This window comes from Xyrauchen texanus, chromosome 12, assembly GCF_025860055.1.
Source record: "Xyrauchen texanus isolate HMW12.3.18 chromosome 12, RBS_HiC_50CHRs, whole genome shotgun sequence".
Taxonomy (NCBI): Eukaryota; Metazoa; Chordata; class Actinopteri; order Cypriniformes; family Catostomidae; genus Xyrauchen; species Xyrauchen texanus.
Window position 1 is genome coordinate 43093051 of NC_068287.1, and position 27955 is coordinate 43121005.

The 27955-nt window shown below is 37.3% G+C and overlaps 2 protein-coding genes across 2 annotated transcripts in view; both read left to right on the top strand.

Annotated features, from left to right (window-relative positions):
- Positions 1-4108: 4108 nt before the first annotated feature.
- Positions 4109-21122, top strand: tspan34b (tetraspanin 34b). The gene is made up of 8 exons (XM_052140071.1): positions 4109-4216; positions 11923-12001; positions 13158-13373; positions 16770-16844; positions 17117-17224; positions 17438-17563; positions 17695-17787; positions 19602-21122. Exons 2-8 carry the CDS (start codon positions 11945-11947, stop codon positions 19659-19661), a joined length of 735 nt encoding a protein of 244 aa, XP_051996031.1. The 5' UTR covers positions 4109-4216; positions 11923-11944; the 3' UTR covers positions 19662-21122.
- Positions 21123-22185: 1063 nt separating this feature from the next.
- Positions 22186-27955, top strand: part of LOC127653282 (tetratricopeptide repeat protein 39A) — a 33074-nt gene continuing 27304 nt past the window's right edge. Inside the window, exons 1-3 of the mRNA XM_052139922.1 lie at positions 22186-22507; positions 22697-22769; positions 24107-24211. Of these exons, the coding sequence (XP_051995882.1) occupies positions 22735-22769; positions 24107-24211 (140 nt within the window). The 5' untranslated portion in view covers positions 22186-22507; positions 22697-22734. The remainder of the gene's footprint in view (positions 22508-22696; positions 22770-24106; positions 24212-27955) is intronic.

Here is a 27955-nt window from a genome sequence, read left to right on the forward strand (position 1 = left end):
ATATAGAAGAATTTTCACTAGTGTAGACTTTTATACACTATTGTACGTACGGCTGCTATACCTCGTAGAAACTACAGCCATACAGCTTTATACATCAAGACTTGATGCAATGTCACTACAAGACCACTGAAGGTGTCCTGGAGTATGTGCCACCAAGGTATTAGCAGCAGATCCTTTAAGTCCTGTAAGTTGCAGAGCCACCGTGGATCGGGCTTGTTGGTCCAGCACATCCCATAGATGCTCAGTCGGATTGAAATCTGGGGAATTTGGACAAGTCAACACCTTGAACTCATGGTCATGCTCCTCAACCCATTCCCGAACAATGTGTGCAGTGTGGCAGGGCGCATTATCCTGCTGAAAGAGGCCATAGCCATTAAGGTATACATTGCTATAAAGGGGTGTACCTGGTCTGCAACTATGTTTAGGTAGGTGGTACGTGTGATATTGGAGTGGTGGTGGCGTAGTGGTCTAAAGCACATAACTGGTAATCAGAAGGTCGCTGGTTCGATCCCCACAGCCACCACCATTGTGTCCTTGAGCAAGACGCTTAACTCCAGGTTGCTCCGGGGGGATTGTCCCTGTAATAAGTGCACGGAAGTCACTTTGGATAAAAGCATCTGCCAAATGCATAAATGTAAATGTAAATATTGACGTCCACATGTTTGGATGGACAGAACATTGCCCAGAGTATCACACTCCCTCCACCGGCTTGTCTGCCAACAGTACATCCTGGTGCCATCACTTCCCCAGGTAAACGGCACACATGTACAAAGACATCCATGTGGTGTAAAAGAAAACGGGATCGGTCCAGACGACCTTCTTCCATTGTTTCAGAGATGCTCTGAGCTAGTCGTCTGGCCATAACAATTTGGCCCTTGTCAAAGTCACTCAGGCCTTTACTGCTGCCCATTTCTCCAGCATTCAACACGTTGACTACAAGAACTGGTTGTTTTCTTACCATCTAATCCACTCAGACCATGACATGAGGCCTTGTTAGGAGATGATCCATGTTATTCGCTTCACCTGTGAGCAGTCATAATGTTTTGGCTCATCAGTGTATAGACACTACTGACAAATTTGTATACATCAGAATATTTTGCAATAAACTCAGAATATATTGTTTCAAACGTATCACTTCAAATCAGTAGTTTTATAGATTACAATTGTTTTTCATTCACGTCATTCACAATGCTTATGGGATTGTGGTTCATGTCCAAAGTACACAGTCTTGTGCCTTTTTGTCTTTTTATTTCTATTTTTAAATACTTTTCAAAATCAAAGATTGTAATATTGTGATTCATCTCAGAGTTGGTTGGTATTGTTCGTGTTTTAGAACTCTTTTATAAATGATTTTTTGAAATCCGGATGCAAGAAATTAGTGAGAAAAATACTCCCAAAACCAAGATGGCTGAAAAAGTTGACTGACATATTTGGGCTCTAAATTAACAGAAATATTAAAAGCTTGTAGAATCTTGTTAAGCTGACATTTAAAGCAACGAGAAGAGGATTCCTTAAACAGATCAACATGAAATTGAAACCCAACACATTTGTGTGTCATTAAGCAAATGTAAACATTTTTAGCTAACATAATCCTTTAGGTTCACCTTGGTGACGCAGGTGCTGATTAGATCGCCATGGAGATCTCTCTGAAAAGGTTTGTTTTCGGCTACCTGAAACTGTTAAGCCTTGTGCACATACCAAAATATGGTCAATACACCATTTTTCACAATTCTGAGAGGTTTTGATGGTTTTGAATCATGTAAACTGAAGCAGAAGTAAATCTTGCTGACTTATAGAGTCTGAAAATTCAGTGCAACACTTTTTTTTTTACACCTACAACACTAATGCATTTGTCTGAAATAGTCTCGGGAGAAGCACTCACTTCATACTTTTACTAGTTAATGCTGCTTCATCCGTGAGAAGTCAGAAGGCTTGTGTGTGTGTATATATATATATATCTTTATGGCAAGTGCTCTTGAATTGAAATGCACATGGAAGTGTTATTAAATACTTCAGCTCTCAGGAAAAAGGTTTCCCTTGTGCTGTGCTCATTTGTAATTCCTTCAGTTCTTTGTTTTGTGGTAAGTTTGATGTAAAAGTTCATTTTATTTACATGTTTGACTTAAATAAATGTACACGTTTTAATATATTTACATGTTTAAATACTTAATTAAAACATGTACCAGGCATACGTTTTATAAAAAAAATAAGAATAATAAAATAGAATGATTCTGTACAGTGTTTAAGGATGAAATAATTCCACAGTTTACTGTAAGCACAATGACCAGTTTAAATTGTTATGAAGGTGATGACTCATAACTTCCCGCTATGGCCTTGAGCTTTGCTGTGTCCCCTACAGTCTTAAATAGCCACAACAGCTTGTTTAAATTGGCTGTGTGAGTTTGGGAAAATGCTGGCTTTTCCACAGGTGGAATGATGACATTGAGTTTCTTTCAATAAACCAAATGTTGTATCTGACTGGCTTTTATTTGAATTATTTTCCTCCCGTTGAAGCTTTTTCCCAAACTATTCAGCTATCTTTTTATCTCTTGAAATTACGTTTTTAAAAAGTTGCTTATTTTTGAACTTTCATGCCTTCTTGCTTTCTTTTAATCTTTCTAACATTCTTGTGAAAAGCAAGTTTGAACTTCAGTGTTTTTCTTTGAAAAAGTGATTCAGTTTCTTTTGATCTTGCTTTGAACATTCTTTCAAATTTTCTTTGGAACTTTCGAGGTTGCTATTGTTACAACCCTATCTAGGTTGAGGCCATGACATAATTGGGGGCTTGTCCGGGATTTTGAACTTCTCATTGGAATGTTTTTAACTTTCTTTCGAACTTTATTTTGAACTTTTGGGGTTGCATCTGTTACAACCCTGTCTAGGATGAGGCCACAACATAATTAGGGGTTCGTCCAGGATTTTATTGGAATGCTAAAACTTTTCATTGGAACGTTCAAACTTTCTTTTGAACTTTCAAAGTTGCGTTTGTTAGAACCCATTCTAAGGTGAGGCTGCAACATAATTGGGGGCTTGTCTGAGATTTCAAACTTGTATTGGAAAGTTTAAAAATTTATTTTTAAAGTTTTTAAACTTTTGAGGTTATTTTTGTTAGAACCCTGTCTAAGGTGAGGTCGCAACACAATTAGGGGCTTGTCCGGGATTTAAAACATTTAAAACGTTTTTTTTTTTTTTTTTAAACCTATATATTTCAAACTTCCTTTCAAACTCTCAATGGAATGTTCAAAGTTTCTTTTGAACTTTTGCTTTCGAACATTCTTCCAGTCTTTTGAACTAGTGGTTGCTTTTGTTGGGATTTCGTCTAGGCTGAGACTGCAACATAATTGGGGGGTCATCCGTGCTAATTGGAAACCTTAAACCTTTCAACTTTTCATTGGAAATTTTCACATTTCTTATTTTGCTCTTTCTTAATTTTTCTTACAAAATAAAATTTGTAAGTTCTTCGAAAATGCATAGCTCTTCCACCGAGTCCACTCCATTGACGTACTTTGAGGATTCATGTTCCCTGACATTCTATTGTGTTGAACTTTGTCTAGGGATCAGGCAGCATTGTGACTAGTCATTATTGTTTGAGAGAGTCCTTTGTTCCATTCATATCATGTCACAAACATTTCCTCTTCTTTCTAAATGCATAGTTACACTCCTATGCACAATAAAACATTAGTGCATGAATATATATACATTTTATGTACATATAGTTACACATATCCTTACATACGAATATATGTATTATATGTTCCTCTAATACTGGGATTACAAATGGGGGAAAAATGAATGTTGAAACACCTAGTTGTAATAATAATAATAATAATTAAAAACTTTGTTATATAGCGCCTTTAAAGAAAACTCTCAAATCTCCTAGTTGTGTTGTTCAGTTACATCTAAGGCGTTAACCGGAGCGATTTAATGAGTCTTAACTGTCTCTGTGACTACAGATGTATTCCACCCACTCTCTCACTCTCTCTCGCTCGAGAGCAAATTTCTCCAACAAGAGAGAGAGGGAAAGGGGGAGTAGTGTATCACTCCCACCTGTTGCCTCCACCCCCTCCCTCCCTCCTTCTGTGCAAAACCAGCTTGCATTTACAGAGACCAAAAGAGAGAGGAACAAGAAGCAGACATAAACACTCTTCGCTGATCTGACAGTCAGTGTTTACTCAGGGATTAACAGATTCTACTCTCAACTTTAGTTTTAGTTAAGGTAAGAAAGCTTCTTTGGAACCATTGTGAAGAAATTGTTAAAACAAATGAATAAATGCTTACTACAGATTTATATCTTCCTTTAACTGTTGCACACCTCAATGCTAATTCTTTTGAGTTATTTTGTATTATTATTAAAAGGCAATATTTACCTTGTGTTCATTTTGCAGGGCTTTTTTCTTTTCTTTTTCTTTTCTTGAGTCAGTACGGATATGTTTAAGTATGCAATATGCCTAGAACAGAATATAACTAAATATAAGGCCATTTTGGCTCTTGAGTGTCTGTTGTGAAAATAATAAACTGTTCATGCAGGGTCACAGTTAATGAGACTTTAGGACATTTCTTAAGGTGTTCTGTTGTAGCTTGTATGGGGTGTTTGTGTTCCTGTGATATTCACAGCTTTGTGATTGTGTTATGTCCATTCGGAATGAGATCCCACGCGACAGACCTGTGCTGTTGTTTTGATGGGGCTTTCACACACTTGTCCTTAGTCATTGTTTCGTGAGGTTGAGAGTGAATGTGGTTGTGGTTGTAATTAACAACTCTCTATAGTCTGATTAAAACTTGGTGTCCAGAAATCAATATTTGGTGGAATAAGTCTGATTTTCAATCACAGCTGTCATGTGTCTTGGCATGCTCTCTGCCAGTCTTTCACATTGCTGTTGGGTGATTTTATGCCACTCCTGGCGCAACAATTCAAGCAGATCGGCTTTGTTTGATGGCTTGTGGCCATCATCACCGATCCTCCACCAAATTTCACAGTGGGTATGAGACACTGTGGCTTGAAGGCCTCTCCATGTCTCCGTCTAACCGTTGGACGACCAGGTGGAGGATCGGTGATGATCTGGAGGTGCTTCAGCAAGTCTGGATTTGGGCAGATTCGTCTTTGTGAAGGATGCATGAATCAAGCCACGTACAAAGAATATCCAGGAAGAAACTTGATTCCTTCTGCTCTGACAATGTTCCCCAAGTCTGAGGATTGGTTTTTCCAGCAGGACAATGCTCCATGCCACACAGCCAGGTCAATCAATGTGTGGATGGAGGACCACCGGATCAAGACCCTATCATGGCCAGCCCAATCTCAGACCTGAACCCCTTTGAAAACCTCTTGAATGTGATCAAGAGGAAGATGGATGGCCACAAGAGCTATATATATATATTTAACTTCACATACCATGGTAATGCATGGTAACCATATTCATATATACATGGTATTTCAAGGTACTTCAAAGAATACCATGGCACTATGATATGATATTATACAATAACACTATAATACAGGAGAATATACTGTGAAACTGAATTATTAACATAAACATTTACCAAAGTACTCCAAGGTCCTTCAAAATATGGTCGTGATTAAAAAGTTAATGGTGTTTCCATGGCAACAACATGGTTCTTTTTTGTAAGGGAAAATCAATATTTTTTTCACTTGGGCAATCAGGAGACATTAACAACGAATCTTTAGGGACTGAACCTTTAGGCTGTTAAATAAGGATGCAGCATTACCGAAACTCTGGACCACATACCTACAACAGCTGACATTATAAATCAAATCTATTTTGTCAGTCTATAAGATAAATAACTTGAATTTTAACTTTAAATCTTTGGTACCCTGGCATAGATAAGGAGTATACTGGTTGAAGTTGGAATACATAAGCCTGTTACATTTCCTGCTTCCAATATCGGTCCATTTTAACCCATTAACAAACACACCAACATTGGCCTATACCAACATGATCTCTGATATTTAGCATACTGTTACCTTATTTCAAAAACTATCGAAAGTTGCATGTGAAGCAAGTGAAGCAGGAAGCAAGTCGAAAGACTCTGTGACATTTTACACTAAGGTTGTGCACGATGGTTAACAGGAACTAACAATGAACAATACTTAAACCAAGGTGAATAAATGCTGTCTAAGTATTGTACCCCTTTATCTTTTTCATGAACGCTTTTGACATGCTCTACTATCTGTGACTAATCTCCAAAACGATGACAAAACTGGCAAACTGGATATGCTAGCTGAGTATTGAGTTTTAGAAGATGCAAAACACAGATTAATTGAGCAGAACACAAAGAGTAAACATTGACAGACTCCAATGAATGATTTTCCTGTTGGAAACGCAAGCACACTCATCAATGCCACAGGCTATCCATACCTCACAGGTCTATTGAATCCATTGACTTTTATTTGCATGAGGCTAACTCATCATTCCTTAACGTGTTTGTTTATTCTTTACATCACTATTGACCGTGTGACGTAATGATGATGTAATAATAGTTTAAAGACTTTAAAGGAATACAGTAAATTTTTTCTCATGTTGTTTCAAACCTGTATTATTTCTTCTGTGGAACACAAAAGGAGATGTCAGGCAGAGTGTGTGTGTGTGTGTGTGTGTGTGTGTGTGTCTCCTTGTGTTTGTGTGTGTCTCCTTGTGTGTGTGTGTGTCTCCTTGTGTTTGTGCGTGTGTGTGTGTATGTGTGTGTGTGTGTGTGTGTGTCTCCTTGTGTTTGTGTGAGTGTGTTTGTTTGTTTGTTTGTGTTTGTGTGTGTGTGTGTGTCTCCTTGTGTTTGTGTGTGTGTGTGTGTGCGTGCATGTGTGTTTGTATGTGTGTGTGTGTGTGCATGTGTGTTTGTGTTTGTGTGTGTCTCCTTGTGTTTGTGTGCGTGTGTGTGTGTGTCTCCTTGTGTTTGTGTGTGTGTGCGTGCATGTATGTTTGTGTGTGTGTGTATCCTTGTGTTTGTGTGAGAGTGTGTGTGTGCATGTGTGTTTGTGTGTGTGTGTGTCTCCTTGTGTTTGTGTGTGTGTGTGCGTGCATGTGTGTTTGTGTGTGTGTGTGTGTGTGTGTGTTGTGTGTGTGTGTGGCGTGCATGTGTGTTTGTGTTTGTGTGTGTGTCTCCTTGTGTTTGTGTGTGTCTCCTTGTGTTTGTGTGTGTGTGTGTGTGTGTGTGTGTGTGTGTCTCCTTGTGTTAGTGTGTGTGTGTGTCTCCTTGTGTGTGTGTGTGTGTGTGTGTGTCTCCTTGTGTTTGTGTGTGTGTGTGTGTGTGTGTGTGTGCACGCGCGCATGCATGTGTGTTTGTGTGTGTCTCCTTGTGTGTGTGTGTGTGTGTGTGTGTGTGTGTGTGTGTGTGTGTGTGTGTGTGTGTGTGTGTGTGTGTGTTTTGGAGAGGAGCATAGACCAAAATAATTGAGACAAATTGGTTTTAGTTTTAGCTGTGAAGGGTTCTTAGATTATGGCTTTCCTTTTACCATGACGACATCATGTGACACATCAGCAGGCTGCTAAACATTGACCTGACTTTTGACCTTCCGTTGTTAAAAACACGGACTTGATCTGAATTTGTTCTGGAAACTTGCATTTAAAAAAAAAAGAAAAATCACGATGTCTTTTCTAACATTTGTAGTTATTATTGTTTTTATATTCAGCGTCACTATTACTATTGCTCATACTTCGGGTTAGTGATTTGAACAAACATGTGCAAGTAACACCAGCACTGTTTGTGCTACAGACATGACTGATACCTCCCATTTTCGTGATTGGATTTCCAATTTTTGCCTACTATGAAACCCAAGGAACCCAAGCCGTGTCATTCATTGGGGTGGGCTCTTTTGACTTGTCCCAGTAATCAACTACCTAACAACCATCCAGACCACCCTAGCAACCACATGCTCATGCTCAGCAAATTGGAAAATTACTCAGTCTGTTATTGTGAAATGTTTTGCCCCAATAGTCCCCTACTGATGGTTTCAAATTTATATCTACCACTAATCTACTTATGGACTAGCGTTGTGTAGCCAGACATTTGGTGGTCTGTGATAGTGCTGTAACTAAGGACAAACAAAGATCAGAATACACCCTGAAAGGGGCTTCCACATGAATTGGTGAATACATTGAACTCTACTGAGTGAAGCGTCAACTTCAGCGTCTTCCTCAGTGCTGCGTTGTGCTTCTGTCAAGCATTGTACGTTGCGCTCAGAGTTTAAACTATTCAAGACGGAAGCCTGTCCTCAATGCAAGAGACAAAAAAGCACCTAAATGACTCGTAGTCTGTGAGAAACAAGATTGGACAGTTTGGCCTCAATTCCAAGCGTCATGACTGGAGGAAACAGACACCGCTTATCACCTGCACAATACCATCCCAGCGGTGAAGCATGGCGGGTTGAAGGAAAGCAGAACACAGCAAAATACAGAGATATCCTCCAGAGTGTCCAGGACCTCAGACTGGTTTTACAGGACAATGACCCTAAGCACACAGCCAAGACAACGCAAGAGTGGCTACGGGACAACTCTGTGAATGTCCTTGAGTGGCCCAGCCAGATCCCAGACTTGAACCCAATCAAGCATCTCTGGAGAGACCTGAAAATGGCTGTCCATTAACGGTCCCCATCCAACCTGACAGAGCTTGTGATGATCTACAGAGAAGAATGGCAGAAAATCCCCAAATCCAGGTGTGCAAAGCTTGTCCCATCAAACCCAAAAAGACTCGAGGCTGTAATCGCTGCCAAAGGTGCTTCAACTAAGTAGAGTTAAGGGTCTGAATACTTATGCCAATGTGATATTTCAGTTGATTATGTTTAATAAATTTCCAAAGTTATCTAAAATCAGTTTTTTGCTTTGTCATTATGAGGTATGGAGTGAATCGATACCTATTTCCAGTTCTATAAACCTGATCTAAAGTCACCTGACATCACATGTACATTGTCACATTGGTGGACAATAAGCCTTAAGCAGAAGTATAGCTCATAAAATGACATTATTTGTGTTCAAAGAGATCAGGTTACAGTCCTTTACAGTCACACCCTTCTTAACAGGTGCACAGTGTTCTCTTTGGGTTTAAATTGAGGTTTAAGGAAATGGCCTTGTGAAATCCCCTCACCTTGTCACAATATATCAGTAATTGTTTTCGCAACCTACACAACATACAATAATTAATTAGGAAATAGTTTGTTAGGAAAGTTTCTACTTAGCATGACATTTACATTTAAGCAGTTATAATAGTAAAAAATTAAATAAACATAAAATATTTTTTTCAGAAAATTATACATAGATTAATTACAAATATTATATAAATAAAATAGCATTATTCCATGAATCCTACTTAAGTTTTTAAAGGTTAAAAATAATAATAATAATAATAATTATTATTATTATTAATAATGTCATATTATTACTGACCAGGACATCTAGGCACAAGAACAGTTTTTACCCTCAAGTAATTTAGCATTTTCCTAATTTAATAAAAAGAAATATATATATATATATATATATATATATATATATATATATCTATATATATATATATATATATATAAAATTTCTTTTTTTTAGGTTATATGAGTGAAAAGTTGAATTGAATAAGTTGGTCAATGTTACAAATGTACTTTTTTTGATTAGTGACCTAGAAATAGGGCGGAAACTTAAACGTTTTGTCCCACTTTATATTAGGTGTCTTTAACTACTACATGCTAACATGAAAAGGCATAAAATACAATGTATTTATCGTGTAACTGAAACCCATCCTGCTTGACCCGCTTCGAGCGGGATTCGAACTGGGGTCTCCAGCATGGCAGGCGGGCACGCTAACAAGAAGGCTAAAGGCTACAGCTTCAAGTGTCAGCCACTTGTGCACTTATTGAGGCCATGGGAGTGAGATTTACACATACCGCACAGCTATCTTGTACCAGCTGGCTCCCGTTACATAACTATATGTCGATCTGCAAAATGCTCAAAAATTAACATTTGCTGCTGCTTTGGATGATGTACAGGGTTAGGAGTAGGGTTAGGGGTTAGGTTTAGGAGTAGGGTTAGGGGTTAGGTTTAGGAGTAGGGTTAGGGGTTAGGTTTAGGAGTAGGGTTTGGGGTTAGGTTTAGGGGTATTGGTTAGGGTTTAGGTTTAGGGGTTAGGTTTAGGAGTAGGGTTTGGGGTTAGGTTTAGGAGTAGGGTTAGGGGTTAGGTTTATGAGTAGGGTTAGGTTTAGGGGTATTGGTTAGGGTTTAGGTTTAGGGGTTAGGTTTAGGTGTAGTGTTTGGGGTTAGGTTTAGGAGTAGGGTTAGGGGTTAGGTTTAGGAGTAGGGTTTGGGGTTAGGTTTAGGGGTATTGGTTAGGGTTTAGGTTTAGGTTTAGGGTTAGGGTTAGGGTTAGGGTTATATTATTCATTGCAATGGGAAATACATTGTTTGAACTCTCATCATCCACACCAGTACAGCAATCGTGAAGCTGCGTTCATGATTCACATCAGGGCGTCAAGCGGCGCTTTGAACTCAAAGTGAAAGTGCTTGCGGACAAAAACATCTCATTCTGCGTTTTGGTGATTGTTAAGACCTGGCGTGCTTCTGTGGTAATTAAAATGTGCCTTAATTATGCCGGAAAATGCTGGATTTCTGTCACAAAGACCTTCTTTTTTCCCTATCACTGTTGTGTGTGTTTGTGGTGTGTCAGTGTAATGACTCCGTCCTTCCAACAAGTATTTATGCTGGTTTACGCTGTATTAATGGTAAATGTGTTAATCGTGATTAACGCTCTAGTTGTGGCACTATGGAAAAGGAAAGGAAGGTTTTTATATCCTTGTTTTTGTTCTCTTCAAAAGCCGACTCTTTAAATATTAGCTCAGGTCCTTTGGTCTTTTCTAAACACTATTAAACCTTCAAAAGACCTTCAAAAGAATTCCAGCGTGGCATATGCGTGTGTGTGTATTGTATTACATACAAGGGAAGTACACAATGTATGTCATTTAAATTATTGAAAAGATTATACCTGTAGATTAAGCCAGAAAAATACAATAAACTGTTGTTCCCAAAAGGTTTGACCAATACCTCCGTTCTACATCAGAATGGAAATGCAATTCTGTTTCTGTGACCTACAAAAATGAGCTTACAGGTATAACCTACAATGCTAAACACATTCTGTACAGAGTCTTTAATGGTTCGCTCATAAAATCTCATTTTGTGTTACTGTACAACCTTTACAATAGATGAACTTGCAGCGGGACGTGCCCTGTATTCACTACTAGACTGTATTAGTATTGAGCTTTGAGCAAACACTTCTTTCCAATGTATTAGCTGCACTTGAGTGAGTCATGTTCCTTCAGTGTGTTTAATATTTGAAGTATACGCTTGTTAAAGCTCTGTTTCCTGTAAGTGACCGGCTCTTTGAACTGTGAAACCAATATTTTTGGGTTAACGAGAGTTTTAGTTAAATCAGTTACTAGGGTAAAACCACCTTTTGTTCCTGCGGCATTTCCTGGTTCGTCTACTTTGTTTCACAAAACCATTAAGGGATAGTTTATCTAAAAACCAGGAACAATTCTGTCATCATTCACTCACCCTCATGTTGTTCAAAACCCAAAAGGAGATGTTATGCAGAATTTTAGCATCAGAATTTTCCATTGACTTTCATTGCATATAGTTTACATACAATGTGAAATGGAGGGTTTTGCGATACATACAGGTGTATTCAGGTTTGGAACAACATGAGAGTGAGTAAATGATAACATAATTTTCAGTTTTGGGATAGACTAACTACCTAAAGCATGTGTGCCATTGGAATGAATCAAACATGCATATGGTGACAGTTTAGGCAAAATAAAAGTCTCCTAATATATATATATATATATTTATTTTTAGAAGATTCATTATTAAATGGGAAAGAATTTCTGTTATTGTCTCTTATTTGTTGTTCATTATTGTTTGATTTGATCTTTTGCAGGTGTCACAGGCAGCCAATAAAAATGGGTTGCTTTGGATTTTTGAAAGCAATGATGTTTCTCTTCAATGGTGTCATCTTTGTAAGTAAATATACGATATATATGTTCAAATACAACATGTTACCATTGAACACATTTCCTCAGCTTTCCATCAAACAGAAAACCCCTCACCTGATTTGCACTGGCTTTTTGGTAGATTACGTAAAAATAATTCTGTCAAAGTCATTTATGGCTTTCTTTCTTACATGTCCTGTGACAGTATTAATGCAAAATACATGCAGAATGGCCAGGGGTTGAAATATGGTTCATCTCTTTCCAGGAAAATAACCTACTTTTAGAAGACAGTGCGTGCATTATATTGTGTTTGCAACTATTTTGTTTTTTATACAAATCTAAAGGAAATGTCCCAGTTTCCCCAGATACAGTACTGTGCAAATGCTTTAGGCACTAAAACTTTTTTGGGGTTTCACAAGAGCATTTGTCTTAAGATGGTTATTTATATCTTCAGCTTTAGTGTGTCAAACATTCCCAAACATTACTTGAGCAAATATAACAGAATAGAAAAGAAGAACAGGGAGTCCTGCAACAGATGTCATGACCCCCACAGAGACCCCCACTGAATATTGAGTCAGTCTGAGATTACTTATAGAGACAGAAGCGATCGAGACAGCCGAAATATACAGAAGAACTGTGATGAGTTCTCCAAGACGTTTGGGACATCCTGTCTGCCAACAACCAAGAGAGACTGTGTCCTGGTGTAATAGGAGAATTGGGGCTGTTTTAAAGGCAAAGGGGGTCACACCGAATATTAATTTAGCTTTTTTATGTTTACTGGACTTTGTATGATGTTTACTGATTAATGAAAACTATTTACGTCATTATATTTGAAGACATCCTCACTATGCAACATTTTCCCCAAGTGCCTAAAGCCTTTGCACAGTACTGTATATAGAAGTGAAAATAAATATACAAATGTACTTATTTTCATATATGGTTTAGCTGGGTTGCATGCAAATTTTAATATGTGTTGATGTTCATCTTGAAGTGTAGTTCATCACATTACCTATGAACCTGTTCCACTAACGTTTGAAACTACATTTATTGTTTTATCATTTAAAACCTTCCAAACCTCCATTAAAAGAAATGCCAGTTGATTTAATGTTGTGATTTAATGCACATTTCTGTATGTTTTTATGCTGTATGTTAAATTATGCTATTTCTTTTTGTCTTGCTGTAGCTTGCCGGAGCAGCTATTTTGGGTGTGGGGATATGGGTGAAGGTGGACAGCGGATCTGTCCTGAATTTTATGCAGAAAATAGATGGAGCTCCGGGGGAACTTGGGCAGCTCTTGAATGTGGGATATCTCCTGATCGCAGTGGGTGCTTTACTCCTCATACTGGGATTTCTGGGCTGCTGTGGAGCGGTCAAAGAGAGCAGGTGTATGCTGCTGCTGGTAAGTCAGATTGATAGGGCTGGAAACAGATACAGTTGTAAGAAAAATTATGTGAACCCTTTGGAATTAGCTGGTTTACTGCATTAATTGGTCATAAAATGTGAGCTCATCTTCATCAAAGAATGTGTTTCAATTAACAACACACAAACAATTATGGGAGGAGGCCTCGGGGAAGACCCAGAACTAGGTGGAGAGATTACATCTCCACACTGGCCTGGGAACGCCTCGGGGTCTCCCAGTCAGAGCCTGGTTAATGTGGCTCGGGATAGGGAAGTTTGGGGCCCCCTGCTGGAGCTGCGGCCCCCGCGACCCAAATTCGGATAAGCGGTTGAAGATGGATGGATGGATGGATGGACAAACAATTATAATCTTTCATTCCTTTTTTGAACACATCCCATTAAACATTCACAGTGCTGTGGAAAAAGTAAGTGAACCCTTGAATACAATAAATGGTCGATCCTCATTTGACAGCAATAACTTCAACCAAGTGTTTCAGAAGGAATTTTGGACCATTCTTCCTTACAGATCTGATTCAGCTCAGCCATATTCTTAGGATGTCTGGTGTGAACTGCTCTCTTGATGTCATTCAACAGCATCTCTATTGGGTCTCTGACTGGGTCACACCAAAAATCTGATTTTCTTTTTTTTTAAGCCATTCTGTAGAGCAGTGGTTCCCAACCCTGTTCCTGGAGGCTCCCCAACATGGCACATTTTGTATTTTGTATCTCGCTTATCCTACACACCCAATTCAGGACGTGGAGTCTCTGCTAATGAGCTAATGAGTTGAATAAGGTGTGTTTGATTAGGGAGATATCCAAAATGTGTAGTAATGGGGGCCTTCAGTAACCGGGTTGGGAAACACTTATGTAGAGAATTTGCATCTATGTTTGGGGTTGTTGTCCTGCTGCATCTCCCAACTTCAACTGTGCTTCAGCTGGTGCACAGCAACCCTGAGAATATCCTGTGATAAACTTGGGAGATAATTTTTCCCTCAATGATGGCATGTGGTCTTTGGCAATCTTCATGTGCGCAGCATTGTTTTTGTTAGAAAGCAGTGGCATCCTTCGTGGTGTCCTGCCATGAACACCATTCCTGTTTAATGTTTTCTGTATACTAGACTCAAGCACAGAGATGTTTACCAGCTCCAATGTTTCCTCTGTCACTCTAGGGTTCATTTTTACCCCATTGATCATTCTGCTGTGTCATTTTGACTGGACGGCCACTTCTAGTGAGAGTAGCTATAGTACTAAATCATCCCCATTTATAGGTAATTTGTCTAACAGTGTTCAGATGACTATCAAAGCTCTTCCAGATAACTTTCTAACCCTTTCCAGCTTTATTCGAAGCAACAATTGTTGATCGTAGGGCTTCTGAGAACTAATTTTTGCAAGCCATGGCCCACGTCAGCTGATAATCCTTGTGAATAGCAAACTCAAAATGTTTGAGTGCTTTTTATAAGTCAAAGTAGCTCTAACCCACACCTCCAATCTCATCTCATTAATTGGATGACATGTTTGCCAACTCATGACTTTAATGAGCTTTTGTTGACATCATCAACCTCGGTGTTCACATACTTTTCCTTACCTATACTGTGAATGTTTGAATGGTGTGTTCAATTCAGTATGTACAAGAACAATATAATAATGTGTGTGTTATTAGTTAAAACAGATTGTTTTTGTTCATTATTGCAACTTAGATGAAGATCCAAACATAGTTTAAGGCAAATATATACATAAACGCAGGTGATTCCAAAAGGTGCACATACTTTTTCTCTCAACTCTATCTTGACCTGCACATATTTTTTAATGAAAATCACTTGCATTATGGTGGCACATCTAATTAGTCAACTGGATGAGAGTATTTGTTGCTAAAGATATAACTTCAGTTCTCAATAAATGACTTCTTTGTACATTTATAATATGTGTTGTTTATTTCAAGGATATTATATTTAATCTAAATTATTCCATATTAACACTTTTCTAATTTTAACAATTAGAATTTTAGTTCAAATATAATATAACATTTGTTTTGTTTGAGTTTTCTCAAGAAACAGAACCATAAAGCAACAGAATTCATTTCTATTTGATGAACTTACACTGAAATATAGTACCAGTAATAAACAGAGCGTTTCCATTGAAGGAGTTCCTTTTTAATAATTACTGGATAAGGATTTCTAAAAATACTTTTATTGAGATTGCACTCACAAAGTAAATTATAGTCGATTAAATATTTTTGTCTTTGCATAACTAGGATAAAAATCTCCATTGCTTTTACATGAGTATGTACAATTTTAATCCTTTTACTTTTTCATTTGTGGAAATCCTGGAAATCATTAGTGAATTTTAAAATTGTGGTTTCCAATTGATAATAACTTAAAAGTCATGGACATTTCTATATTAAATATAAATTTACTGCTATAAAAATATCTCTTTGGCCATATATGGAGTGGTGGTGGTGTAGTGGGCTAAAGCACATAACTGGTAATCAGAAGGTCGCTGGTTCGATCCCCACAGCCATCACCATTGTGTCCTTGAGCAAGGCACTTAACTCCAGGTTGCTCCGGGGGGGATTGTCCCTGTAATAAGTGCTCTGTAAGTCACTTTGGATAAAAGCGTCTGCCAAATGCATAAATGTAAATGTATTTGTAATTTTTTATATATTATTTATATTTTTGATGCCATATCAGCAGCATTGGCTATATTCATGGCAAAGACAACCGTGTTCAAATTAAACAATGTTTACAATAGTTTGACAGATACAAAACACACACACACACACACACACACACACACACACACACATATATATATATATATAACAAAAATAACAGTAGTAGTAATAACAATTATACAGAGTTTTTCAGTTTAATATGTGATAGGAATTTAAAAACAAATTCCCGGAGAGACCTTTTTAAAGATATCCATCAATAGATTTTATAATAAAAGCGTTTTCTAATATCATTTAGATTTGGACATTTTATCAAAACATGTTTTATACTCAAGAAAGTCTTCCATAGATCACAAACCGGTTCCTCTTCTCCTTTCAATAAGTATGAATGAGTGAGTCTCGAATGACCTATTCGACATCTCGTACATACAACCTGGTCATATCTATTTTCAGAGAGGAAATAATAAACTCCTTGGTTTAGTTCTGGGTTCACTTCATGTAGTTTGTTATATACACATTCATATTTTCCATTTGTTGTGAATATTCAATATGGGTTGAACATTAGATGCAGGTATATCACATACTGTCAGGGCTTCCTTAGCCGCTTTATCTGCCTGTTCATTGCCAGCCAATCCACATTAAGTTCACAACAACAATAATATATTAAATGTGCTTTCCTACGGGGAACAATTTCTCATCCATTCTGTATGCTGATCTCTCTCTCCTCAGTTCTTCGTCATTATTCTTATCGTCTTCATCGCTGAAGTCGCTGGAGCGATTGTGCTTCTGGTCTTTAAACCTCTGGTAAACCTCTATACACATCTGAATACATACACACATAAAAACAAATGTAATGTACTATTAAATGGAATGGAGTAATCTTTAAGTAACTAAAAGTAAAAATACTCGATAGTACTTTATTTAAAGTACTTTAAAGTACTTTACTATTAAGGTAATTTAATGATGGAGTTTGGTTATGAAATTTGAATGTGTAAAGATGCTCATATATTATTTTGAGTGTACCACTCTTGAAGGACCGATGGAATAAATTCACTTTCTCTTTTTGTGTATTTCAGGCAGCAAGCCTGATCCAGAAGTTGGGAGATGCAGCTGTGAAAAACATCAAGAAAGATTATGGGAATAACACCGATATCACGGGACTCTGGAACACAACCATGTCAACGGTTTGAGACACTTTTCTTGATCAAGTGGGATATTGTTTGTAGTCACGGTCTCAACATTTGACAGAATCCTGAAAGTCTTAAACGATTATTAAACAATGGATGGAATTTTAGAAATGTACTTTTGTTACGCTGAGGCCCAATTACTTTTTTTCTTATAAAAAAACATATTTAAAAAAGGATATTTAACTCAAAAATGATGCATTTGTCCTTTAGCTAAAGTGCTGTGGATTCTACAACTACACCGATTTCACGGGTTCACCTTTTGTGGTCAAAACCTCGATGTACCCCGATCAGTGCTGCAATACATCGCCCTGCAGTGCTATCAACGCTAATAATTCAGTAAGGATTGAAGACAAGAGAAAATACAGAATTAATCTCTTAAAATGTTGTACCTTGTATAGTCTTTGATAACAATTTCTTGGGTCTCCATAACACTTTACATTTTGAGGTTTTCTTGCTTTCTTCCTCAGAAAGTGCCCAGTTGTTTTGATGCACTGAAAAAGCTGATAGATGATAATGCAGTCGTCATCATAGGTGTGGCATTGGGCATCGGCGCACTTGAGGTAATGGACTTATTTCAGGCATTGTGCTAAAACTTAAAAAGCGAGCAAATCAGTTGTGCGTGCTTTTAATGTTTGAATGAAATGCACAGAAATCCATTCCACTACAGCCTATTATTTTAATTGTAATTTTTATCAATAGTATGTGGAACTAGTGTGCAGCATGCATCAAACATTGATATGTGCCACAACGTTGTCACATGACCTCATTATATGTATCTAATTCAGAAAATGATGTCCAGTTGTTGTTTCCTAAATTATTATATTTAATCTAATTTTGTGTTGGAAAAGAAAATGTCTTGGGAGTAAAAGCTCATTGTAGTGGAAAAAGGTTCTTTAAGAATGGTTCTTTCATGGAATGGTTCTTTGGGGTACCAAAAATGGTTCTTCCATGGCATTTCTGCGAAAACACTCTATTGGAACATAACAAGCAGGGCTGGACTGGTAATCTGGCATACCGGACTGGCATAAATGGGGCTGATCATGGGCGGACTGGCCATCGGGAGAACCGAGCGGGCTGGTGGGTCGGCCGCTATAAGTTAAAATGAGCCGCCGCGTTATGCAAAACGGACCACAAAATGGCGCAGCGATTTGCAGAAAAGGACAATGAACACCCCCCGGACTGTTTTCACTCAATAATCATGCCCTACATGGACAGGTTTAGCCCTTGCGCACACTCTTTGTGTTTACATCAGCGTCTCGCGCTAAATGGGTTCACATACACACCCACCTGAGAAAGTTGATGGGAAAATACCCCCCTGATAGTTTGGGGCCCCCCTGCAGCCGCGGACCCCAGGCCTTAAGCCACTATAAGCCTGTGCATTTATACAGCCCTGGTTAATTTTGGTGCCATAATACCACAGTTCGAAAGATTTTCAAAAGAATCACAATGTTTAATACGATTTCTGTAAGTCATCAAACAGAAACTTCTAATTTATGCACAGATAACTGCTGCTATAAGCCCTTAAATAGCTAATAGCTCCCTCATTAAGTTCTCTAAAATGTATATCGAACAGGCTATGATCTCAGCTTTCTAATGACATCTAGATTGAGCTTGTAGTCCACTCAGAGGCCGAGATATTCAATGAAACCATAAGGGTGGTGCTTGAACTGCACATTAGACTGAATGTCAATGGACGAGCACGTCTGCGAGGACTAAAATGCATTAGAGCACTTGGTGGGGGGGGGCCCATTCTGCATAACGTGGCTGCTTATTTTAGCTCACCGCGGCCCATTCTGCACGTTTCGCGGCCGACCCACCGGCACGCTCGGTTCTCCCGATGGTCAGTCCGCCGCTGATCGGCCCCAAAGTGCATCGGCACACCGTGAAAATGCCCAGTATGCCAGATTACCAGTCCAGTCCTGGGCACCACCTATGTTTCAGACCTGTATATTGTGATGGAATGTAATAGAGAAAACACGTGGAAGAAAATGAAACTTTACAAAGTGAGATAGAGTGAACAGAACCAAAATTACATGTTTACAAAATTAGGGTAAAAACAATATTATTTATGAATAATTGGAGTGCACCAGAGTTCTCCCGTCTGACTTTGGTCATGTCAGCAGAGAAGTTATTACATTTTAAACAAAAAATATGAAAACTAACGATTTTCTCTTTAGAATAACATGCACGGTTAAATTCTGGACAAAATAAGACCAGGGATATTTATTTAGAAAATAAATTGGATCAATTTTGATTTCATTATGTTTTTTTTATGGTATTTATGTATTTTCACATTTTATAAGTAAAATAATTATATTGCAATTTAAATTGGTAAAACTGCTAAAGTCTATGTTTTCTCTGTTCCCCTCCACAGCTTGCAGCAATGATCGTCTCCATGACCCTGTATTGTAAGATAGGGTCAAAATGCGATTAAGGTCTCACTCTGCCTTGAAAATCTCCTGAATGACTCTTCTGGGATGAGGCGAGATTGCTGATCATCTTTATGTTCAGAACATATCACTGTGATTTCATGCAAATTCTGTCCATTTTAAAATACATCAAACTAAGTTGCGCTTGATAAGAATACCCACAAAATGCCGATTCAGACAGTCAAATTTAAATGCAAATTCATTTTGAAATACCCTATTTTTTACAAAAGTAATGTTGAATGTTAAAATTAGCTTTTATTTACTCTTTTTGTTTTTTTATGTTTCCTGAACGGACTGTTGGTAACTGACTGAATCTAGTTTTTTACAGCCTTGCCTATGCAAGACATGTTATTTTATTTAAAAAATAAAATGATGTAAATATTTAATCAAATAGCACCTGCGGTGATATTTTGTGATTATGAACACCGTGAGGGATTTTCATTATATGTGCAATGACCAAAAAGCCATTTTTTTTTTTTTTTTTTTACGAATGTTACTGATTTATTGTAATTTATTGTATTTTTATTTTTACAAACCAGAGCTGTTTTAAATATTGTGCCTTTTCACTGTAATAAAACACAACATATATCCTCAACCTCCCTGTGGATATATAGAGTTTTTAATAAACAGAATCAGATATGATGTTGAAAAGTGCATTAACAATTATAAAAGCAAGATTTCTTCTTGTTGTATTTTGTCTGTAGTTATATTCGTCACGTAAGACTCTGCAAATATACCCCTCTTTATTCTAGCAGTAGTACTGCTGTTGGATACATATAAATACTGGGCTCTAACTGGAATCACATTAGTTACATGTACAGTACATGTATTGTATCACTGCTGTAATAATCACAAAATCAACATATGCACTTGTTCAGAAGCTAAAATGATAGGATCTGACTAACTGGGGCCCAGATCAGGAAGCATACAAACTGGCTAACCCGAACATCTGCTAGCTGCCTTGAGACGTCACACAGGTCACATAAACTACAACACATAGAGACTGTATCACCTAGATATCACATAGAGACTGTGTCTGTTCACTGAACTATAAGACAAAACTCACACTAAATCAGATAGAAATAATTTGATTAAGGTCAAACTTGAACAAAACAAACAAATTAAAGATAAACATCATATAAAAATTGGAACTGGCCCCCACAGTGAGTCTGGTTTCTCCCATGTTTATTTTTCTCCATTAATCAACATCTCTGGAGTTTTGTGTTCCTTGCCACAGTCGCCTTCGACTTGCTCACTGGGGTTATAAATGCAGCTATTGTTTAATTTTCTTATTTTTAAACACAACACACAATTGTATTTTATCTATTTACACAATGACAACTCTAAGACTTTATAGACATTACAGTTTCATTTTCTGTTAATGCACGATTTTCTGTAAAGCTGCTTTGAAACAATGTGTGGTGAGAGGCGCTATACAAATAAAATTGACTTGAATAAACTGTAGATCCAGAAAAACACGTTATTCTTCCGTAAGTCAATTTTGTTTTTAATACAGCTACATTACAAACAAAACCTGTATATATATTATTAAATCAAATTTATTCTGCATTGATATATATATATAAACTTAAGAATTAGGCCTATGAACTTTTAAAATGTAAAAGTTTTAAACAATATTATTTTTTTTTTGCAATCATTTTTAGTTTACGAGCCCCTATTGGCATGCAATAAATAGTCACATAGTACACTCACCTTTCTATACATGAAGTGCTTTTTAATTTTATTGTTGCTTTTGATTAATATTTGAATGTCAGTTAAAGTGGAATTATAATAGATTAAAACTATTATACTTTTAGTGCTCTGAATGGAGTTCTGGACGATTCACCTTTAAGAGATGTCAAGCGCCCCCTGGTGGATGACATGTTTAATGAGTCAACCTTCAGCTCTACCGCCCTCTACTGTTAATCTATCAATTAACTGTGACATGGGACATTTCCGGTCATATTTTATAATGTTGAAGATTTATAGAAAATGATCTGCATGGAAGCAGCTAATTATTATTATATTTATTAGATTCAATTATTTTTTAAGTGTAGGGTTCGGTTAGGGTGAGTAATAAGTTTGTTTTATTTTTTATTTATTTTTATTTTTTAATTGATTGTCACTTGACTGGTCTCTTGGGACGTTTATTATTTTATATAATGTGTTTATTATTTTATTTTATTTTTTAATTGATTGTCACTTGACTGGTCTATTGGGACGTTTATTATTTTATATAATGTGTTTATTATTTTATTTTATTTTTTAATTGATTGTCACTTGACTGGTCTCTTGGGACGTTTATTATTTTATATAATGTGTTTATTATTTTATTTTATTTTTTAATTGATTGTCACTTGACTGGTCTCTTGGGACGTTTATTATTTTATATAATGTGTTTATTATTTTATTTTATTTTTTAATTGATTGTCACTTGACTGGTCTCTTGGGACGTTTATTATTTTATATCATGTATTTATTATTTTTTTTTTTTTTTAATTGATTGTCACTTGACTGGCCTCTTGGGACATTTATTATTTTATATCATGTATTTATTATTTTACATTTTAATTGATTGTCACTTGACTGGTCTCTAGGGACTTTTATTCTTTAATGCCTCACCCCACCACTAGATGGTGCTACTAACTTCTGTCCCGGTGCAGTGGAGCCGTGGCATTGAACCTGCTCTGAGCTGTAAGGAGGAGTCAAGAACTGTGTCTTCTCACATCACACACCTACTTGTGGCAAACGAGCACTGGACTGAACCGAATACTGATCTATATTCACTGTCAGGGCAAACATTGAAGTATTCATATATTCCTAATCAATGCAGCATCTTCATGCACAGAAAGTGAGAGTGAATTTCCAACAACATCTCTGGAGATCTGAAAGAAGCACCTCTCAGGGAGTTTAAACAGGTTTGTGTGTGTGTGTGTGTGTGTGTGTGTGTGTGTGTGTGTGTGTGTGTGTGTGTGTGTGTGTGTGTGTGTGTGTGTGTGTGTGTGTGTGTGTGTGTGTGTGTGTGTGTGAGTGGACATAGGGCCCAGAAGAGGACAAACTTTGAAGACAATATAAACCATGTCCAATGGGAAAGATGCAGCTGTTACAGAAAAGTAAGTGTGAACACTGTTTGCTTCTGATCATATCTATTTTAAATGAAACATGAATAATGTACGTTTCTTAAGGAGTAACAGCGCTGTATAGATGCTGAACATTTCAAGTTTGTTATGATAAAAACTGAAAAGTCCATAAATGGCTGATTCAGTATTTTTGTGTTCAGTTCTAGCAGTTTTTGTTTTTTGTCTCCCTGTCAAATTTTCACATCTCTTCCTTCCTTGTTTTGCAACCTAATGTGGTTTGAACTCATGTAATGAAATACTATCCTTGAGAAGAAATACTGCCTTCGAAGTGTTGTGAACTCTATAGGAATGTTTGTCACAAGCATGTTTAAGTGAATTTATTCAGGATAGTGCACATATTGTTCTTATCCAGTGGCTGTCCGTGCCCAGTGTGTGTACTCTGAGCAAACATGAAACACATGACTGGTGTGACAGTGTGTGTGAGCCAAACTCTGCAGTGCATGTGTGTATTTGTGTACGAGTCATTGCATTTTGTGAAACAAGAGGATAGAGATGCATTTAATTGACTGTAAAGACATGAATTATTTTGCATCTCTGACAGTGTGCAAATGTCTTTAAAGCAAGTGTGTGTTATCAGTAAGAAATCTCTCAAGCCACAGGTTTCGGTGAGCTGTATCTCGATTGATCTTGTATCTTGTCTCCATGAATATATATATATATATATATATATATATATATATATATATATATAAATAAGCCTTTAGAAAACAGGCTCATCCAGTTGACATTAATTAGTCCTGCTAAATATATCTTCAACGGTCAGACACGTCAAAACTCTGCATCAGGTAGCATTTATAATTTATAAAGGGCACTGCTGACGGGTTTGAGTGCATTTAGGAGTAAATGTCATTTCAAGTGTCCTTGGCTGTTTGTGTGGATTTACACATTGGGTGCATGGACTAAATCTGGCTACATCCTCAAAAAGGATAAAAAAAAAATGGGTTTCTTTCTGAGTTTAGGATTGTCTGAGCAGTATTTCGGCCATGGTTGATAAATCTGATGTTCGGCCATATCTGTATTATGTTAATCACTGGCCAGCCTGTACTCTAGATATTGTCATCGCCGTTGACTCATATTGGTCGACCAGTATAGGCCTAATTATGATGCGTTTTATACAAAAACAATTGAAGAGGATTGACGATTAATCTGGGCTAATGATAAAAAGGGCTAAATGTTTTGGATAAGTCATATTGCGATTCTTTTAAAAAATATGGCACTATTGCAAACTTTTGACCATACTTTGGTAATGTGTGTGTGTGTGTGTGTGTGTGTGTGTGTGTGTGTGTGTGTGTGTGTGTGTGTGTGATCAGCTCCAGACAGATGTCCCTACAGGGCTGTATTGAAGAATGCATGGAGGCCTTGGATCTGTTCCTCAACAACAATTTTAATGAGAGTTTGGACAAACTACGACCACGGTGAGAACAGGTCATCTTCATACTTTCTTTCTTCTTTCTTTCTTTCTTTAGTAGATTTTTATTTGAACTTAATTCATGCGAACTTCATTCTTCCGAACTCTCCATCTTTCAAACTTTCTTTCTTCCGAACTCTCCATCTTTCAAACTTTCTTTCTTCCGAACTCTCCATCTTTCAAACTTTCTTTCTTCCGAACTCTCCATCTTTCAAACTTTCTTTCTTCCGAACTCTCCATCTTTCAAACTTTCTTTCTTCCGAACTCTCCATCTTTCAAACTTTCTTTCTTCCGAACTCTCCATCTTTCAAACTTTCTTTCTTCCGAACTCTCCATCTTTCAAACTTTCTTTCGAACTCTCGATCTTTCAAACTTTCTTTCGAACTCTCGATCTTTCAAACTTTCTTTCTTTCGAACTCTCCATCTTTCAAACTTTCTTTCGAACTCTCCATCTTTCAAACTTTCTTTCGAACTCTCCATCTTTCAAACTTTCTTTCGAACTCTCGATCTTTCAAACTTTCTTTCGAACTCTCCATCTTTCAGACTTTCTTTCGAACTCTCCATCTTTCAGACTTTCTTTCGAACTCTCCATCTTTCAGACTTTCTTTCGAACTCTCCATCTTTCAGACTTTCTTTCGAACTCTCCATCTTTCAGACTTTCTTTCGAACTCTCCATCTTTCAGACTTTCTTTCGAACTCTCCATCTTTCAAACTTTCTTTCGAACTCTCCATCTTTCAAACTTTCTTTCGAACTCTCCATCTTTCAAACTTTCTTTCTTCCGAACTCTCCATCTTTCAAACTTTCTTTCGAACTCTCCATCTTTCAAACTTTCTTTCGAACTCTCCATCTTTCAAACTTTCTTTCGAACTCTCCATCTTTCAAACTTTCTTTCGAACTCTCCATCTTTCAAACTTCCTTTCGAACTCTCCATCTTTCAGACTTCCTTTCGAACTCTCGATCTTTCAGACTTTCTTTCTTCCGAGCTCTCCATCTTTCAAACTTTCTTTCGAACTCTCCATCTTTCAAACTTTCTTTCGAACTCTCCATCTTTCAAACTTCCTTTCGAACTCTCCATCTTTCAAACTTCCTTTCGAACTCTCCATCTTTCAGACTTTCTTCCTTTCGAACTCTCGATCTTTCAGACTTTCTTCCTTTCGAACTCTCCATCTTTCAGACTTTCTTTCGAACTCTCCATCTTTCAAACTTTCTTTCGAACTCTCCATCTTTCAAACTTCCTTTCGAACTCTCGATCTTTCAGACTTTCTTTCTTCCGAGCTCTCCATCTTTCAGACTTTCTTTCGAACTCTCCATCTTTCAGACTTTCTTTCGAACTCTCCATCTTTCAGACTTTCTTTCGAACTCTCCATCTTTCAGACTTTCTTTCGAACTCTCCATCTTTCAGACTTTCTTTCGAACTCTCCATCTTTCAAACTTTCTTTCGAACTCTCCATCTTTCAAACTTTCTTTCGAACTCTCGATCTTTCAGACTTTCTTTCTTCCGAGCTCTCCATCTTTCAGACTTTCTTTCGAACTCTCCATCTTTCAAACTTTCTTTCGAACTCTCGATCTTTCAGACTTTCTTTCTTCCGAGCTCTCCATCTTTCAGACTTTCTTTCGAACTCTCCATCTTTCAGACTTCCTTTCGAACTCTCGATCTTTCAGACTTTCTTTCTTCCGAACTCTCCATCTTTCAGACTTTCTTTCGAACTCTCCATCTTTCAAACTTTCTTTCGAACTCTCCATCTTTCAGACTTTCTTTCGAACTCTCCATCTTTCAAACTTTCTTTCGAACTCTCCATCTTTCAAACTTCCTTTCGAACTCTCGATCTTTCAGACTTTCTTTCTTCCGAGCTCTCCATCTTTCAGACTTTCTTTCGAACTCTCCATCTTTCAGACTTTCTTTCGAACTCTCCATCTTTCAGACTTTCTTTCGAACTCTCCATCTTTCAAACTTTCTTTCGAACTCTCCATCTTTCAAACTTTCTTTCGAACTCTCCATCTTTCAAACTTCCTTTCGAACTCTCGATCTTTCAGACTTTCTTTCTTCCGAGCTCTCCATCTTTCAGACTTTCTTTCGAACTCTCCATCTTTCAGACTTTCTTTCGAACTCTCCATCTTTCAAACTTTCTTTCGAACTCTCCATCTTTCAAACTTTCTTTCGGACTCTCCATCTTTCAAACTTCCTTTCGAACTCTCGATCTTTCAGACTTTCTTTCTTCCGAGCTCTCCATCTTTCAGACTTTCTTTCTTCCGAGCTCTCCATCTTTCAGACTTTCTTTCGAACTCTCCATCTTTCAGACTTTCTTTCGAACTCTCCATCTTTCAAACTTTCTTTCGAACTCTCCATCTTTCAAACTTTCTTTCGAACTCTCCATCTTTCAAACTTTCTTTCGAACTCTCCATCTTTCAAACTTTCTTTCGAACTCTCCATCTTTCAAACTTTCTTTCGAATTCTCCATCTTTCAAACTTTCTTTCGAACTCTCCATCTTTCAAACTTTCTTTCGAACTCTCCATCTTTCAAACTTTCTTTCGGACTCTCCATCTTTCAAACTTCCTTTCGAACTCTCGATCTTTCAGACTTTCTTTCTTCCGAGCTCTCCATCTTTCAGACTTTCTTTCTTCCGAGCTCTCCATCTTTCAGACTTTCTTTCGAACTCTCCATCTTTCAGACTTTCTTTCGAACTCTCCATCTTTCAAACTTTCTTTCGAACTCTCCATCTTTCAAACTTTCTTTCGAACTCTCCATCTTTCAAACTTTCTTTCGAACTCTCCATCTTTCAAACTTTCTTTCGAATTCTCCATCTTTCAAACTTTCTTTCGAACTCTCCATCTTTCAAACTTTCTTTCGAATTCTCCATCTTTCAAACTTTCTTTCGAACTCTCCATCTTTCAAACTTTCTTTCGAATTCTCCATCTTTCAAACTTCCTTTCGAACTCTCGATCTTTCAGACTTTCTTTCTTCCGAACTCTCCATCTTTCAGACTTTCTTTCGAACTCTCCATCTTTCAGACTTTCTTTCGAACTCTCCATCTTTCAAACTTTCTTTCGAACTCTCCATCTTTCAAACTTCCTTTCGAACTCTCGATCTTTCAGACTTTCTTCCGAGCTCTCCATCTTTCAGACTTTCTTTCGAACTCTCCATCTTTCAGACTTTCTTTCGAACTCTCCATCTTTCAAACTTTCTTTCGAACTCTCCATCTTTCAAACTTTCTTTCGAACTCTCCATCTTTCAAACTTTCTTTCGAACTCTCCATCTTTCAAACTTTCTTTCGAACTCTCCATCTTTCAAACTTTCTTTCGAACTCTCCATCTTTCAAACTTTCTTTCGAACTCTCGATCTTCAAACTTTCTTTAAAACTCTCCATCTTTCAAACTTTCTTTCTTCCGAACTCTCCATCTTTCAAACTTTCTTTCTTCCGAACTCTCGATTCTTCAAATTTTCTTCCGAACTCTCCATCTTCAAACTTTCTTTTTTTCAACTTTTGATCTTTTTCATTCATTTGAACTCTTTCTAACTTGATATCTTTTAAACTTTCTTTCATTGAAGTTCTTTCAAACTTTTTCTCCTTTCTTTCTTTCTTTCTCAGACTAACCCCCTGATTTTCTTGTAGAATTCAGGGGAATTCAGAATACATAGATATGTTCATGTTTAGTAAAGGTATGATCCCTACAAAGCTCATGTTGCAATATTTCTTTAATTGTTTATATTTTTTGTCTTCTGCTGATGTAAAATGCATAAATGTGAAAAA

What these genes read in the sequence shown, in the direction of transcription:
- tspan34b (XM_052140071.1), top strand. Translation starts at nt 11,945, where the DNA reads ATGGGTTGCTTTGGATTTTTGAAAGCAATGATGTTTCTCTTCAATGGT. An exon ending in TTCTGGTCTTTAAACCTCTG is followed by an intron (nt 16,845 to 17,116) that starts GTAAACCTCTAT and finishes TGTGTATTTCAG; the next exon opens with GCAGCAAGCCTGATCCAGAA. An exon ending in TGGGCATCGGCGCACTTGAG is followed by an intron (nt 17,788 to 19,601) that starts GTAATGGACTTA and finishes TCCCCTCCACAG; the next exon opens with CTTGCAGCAATGATCGTCTC.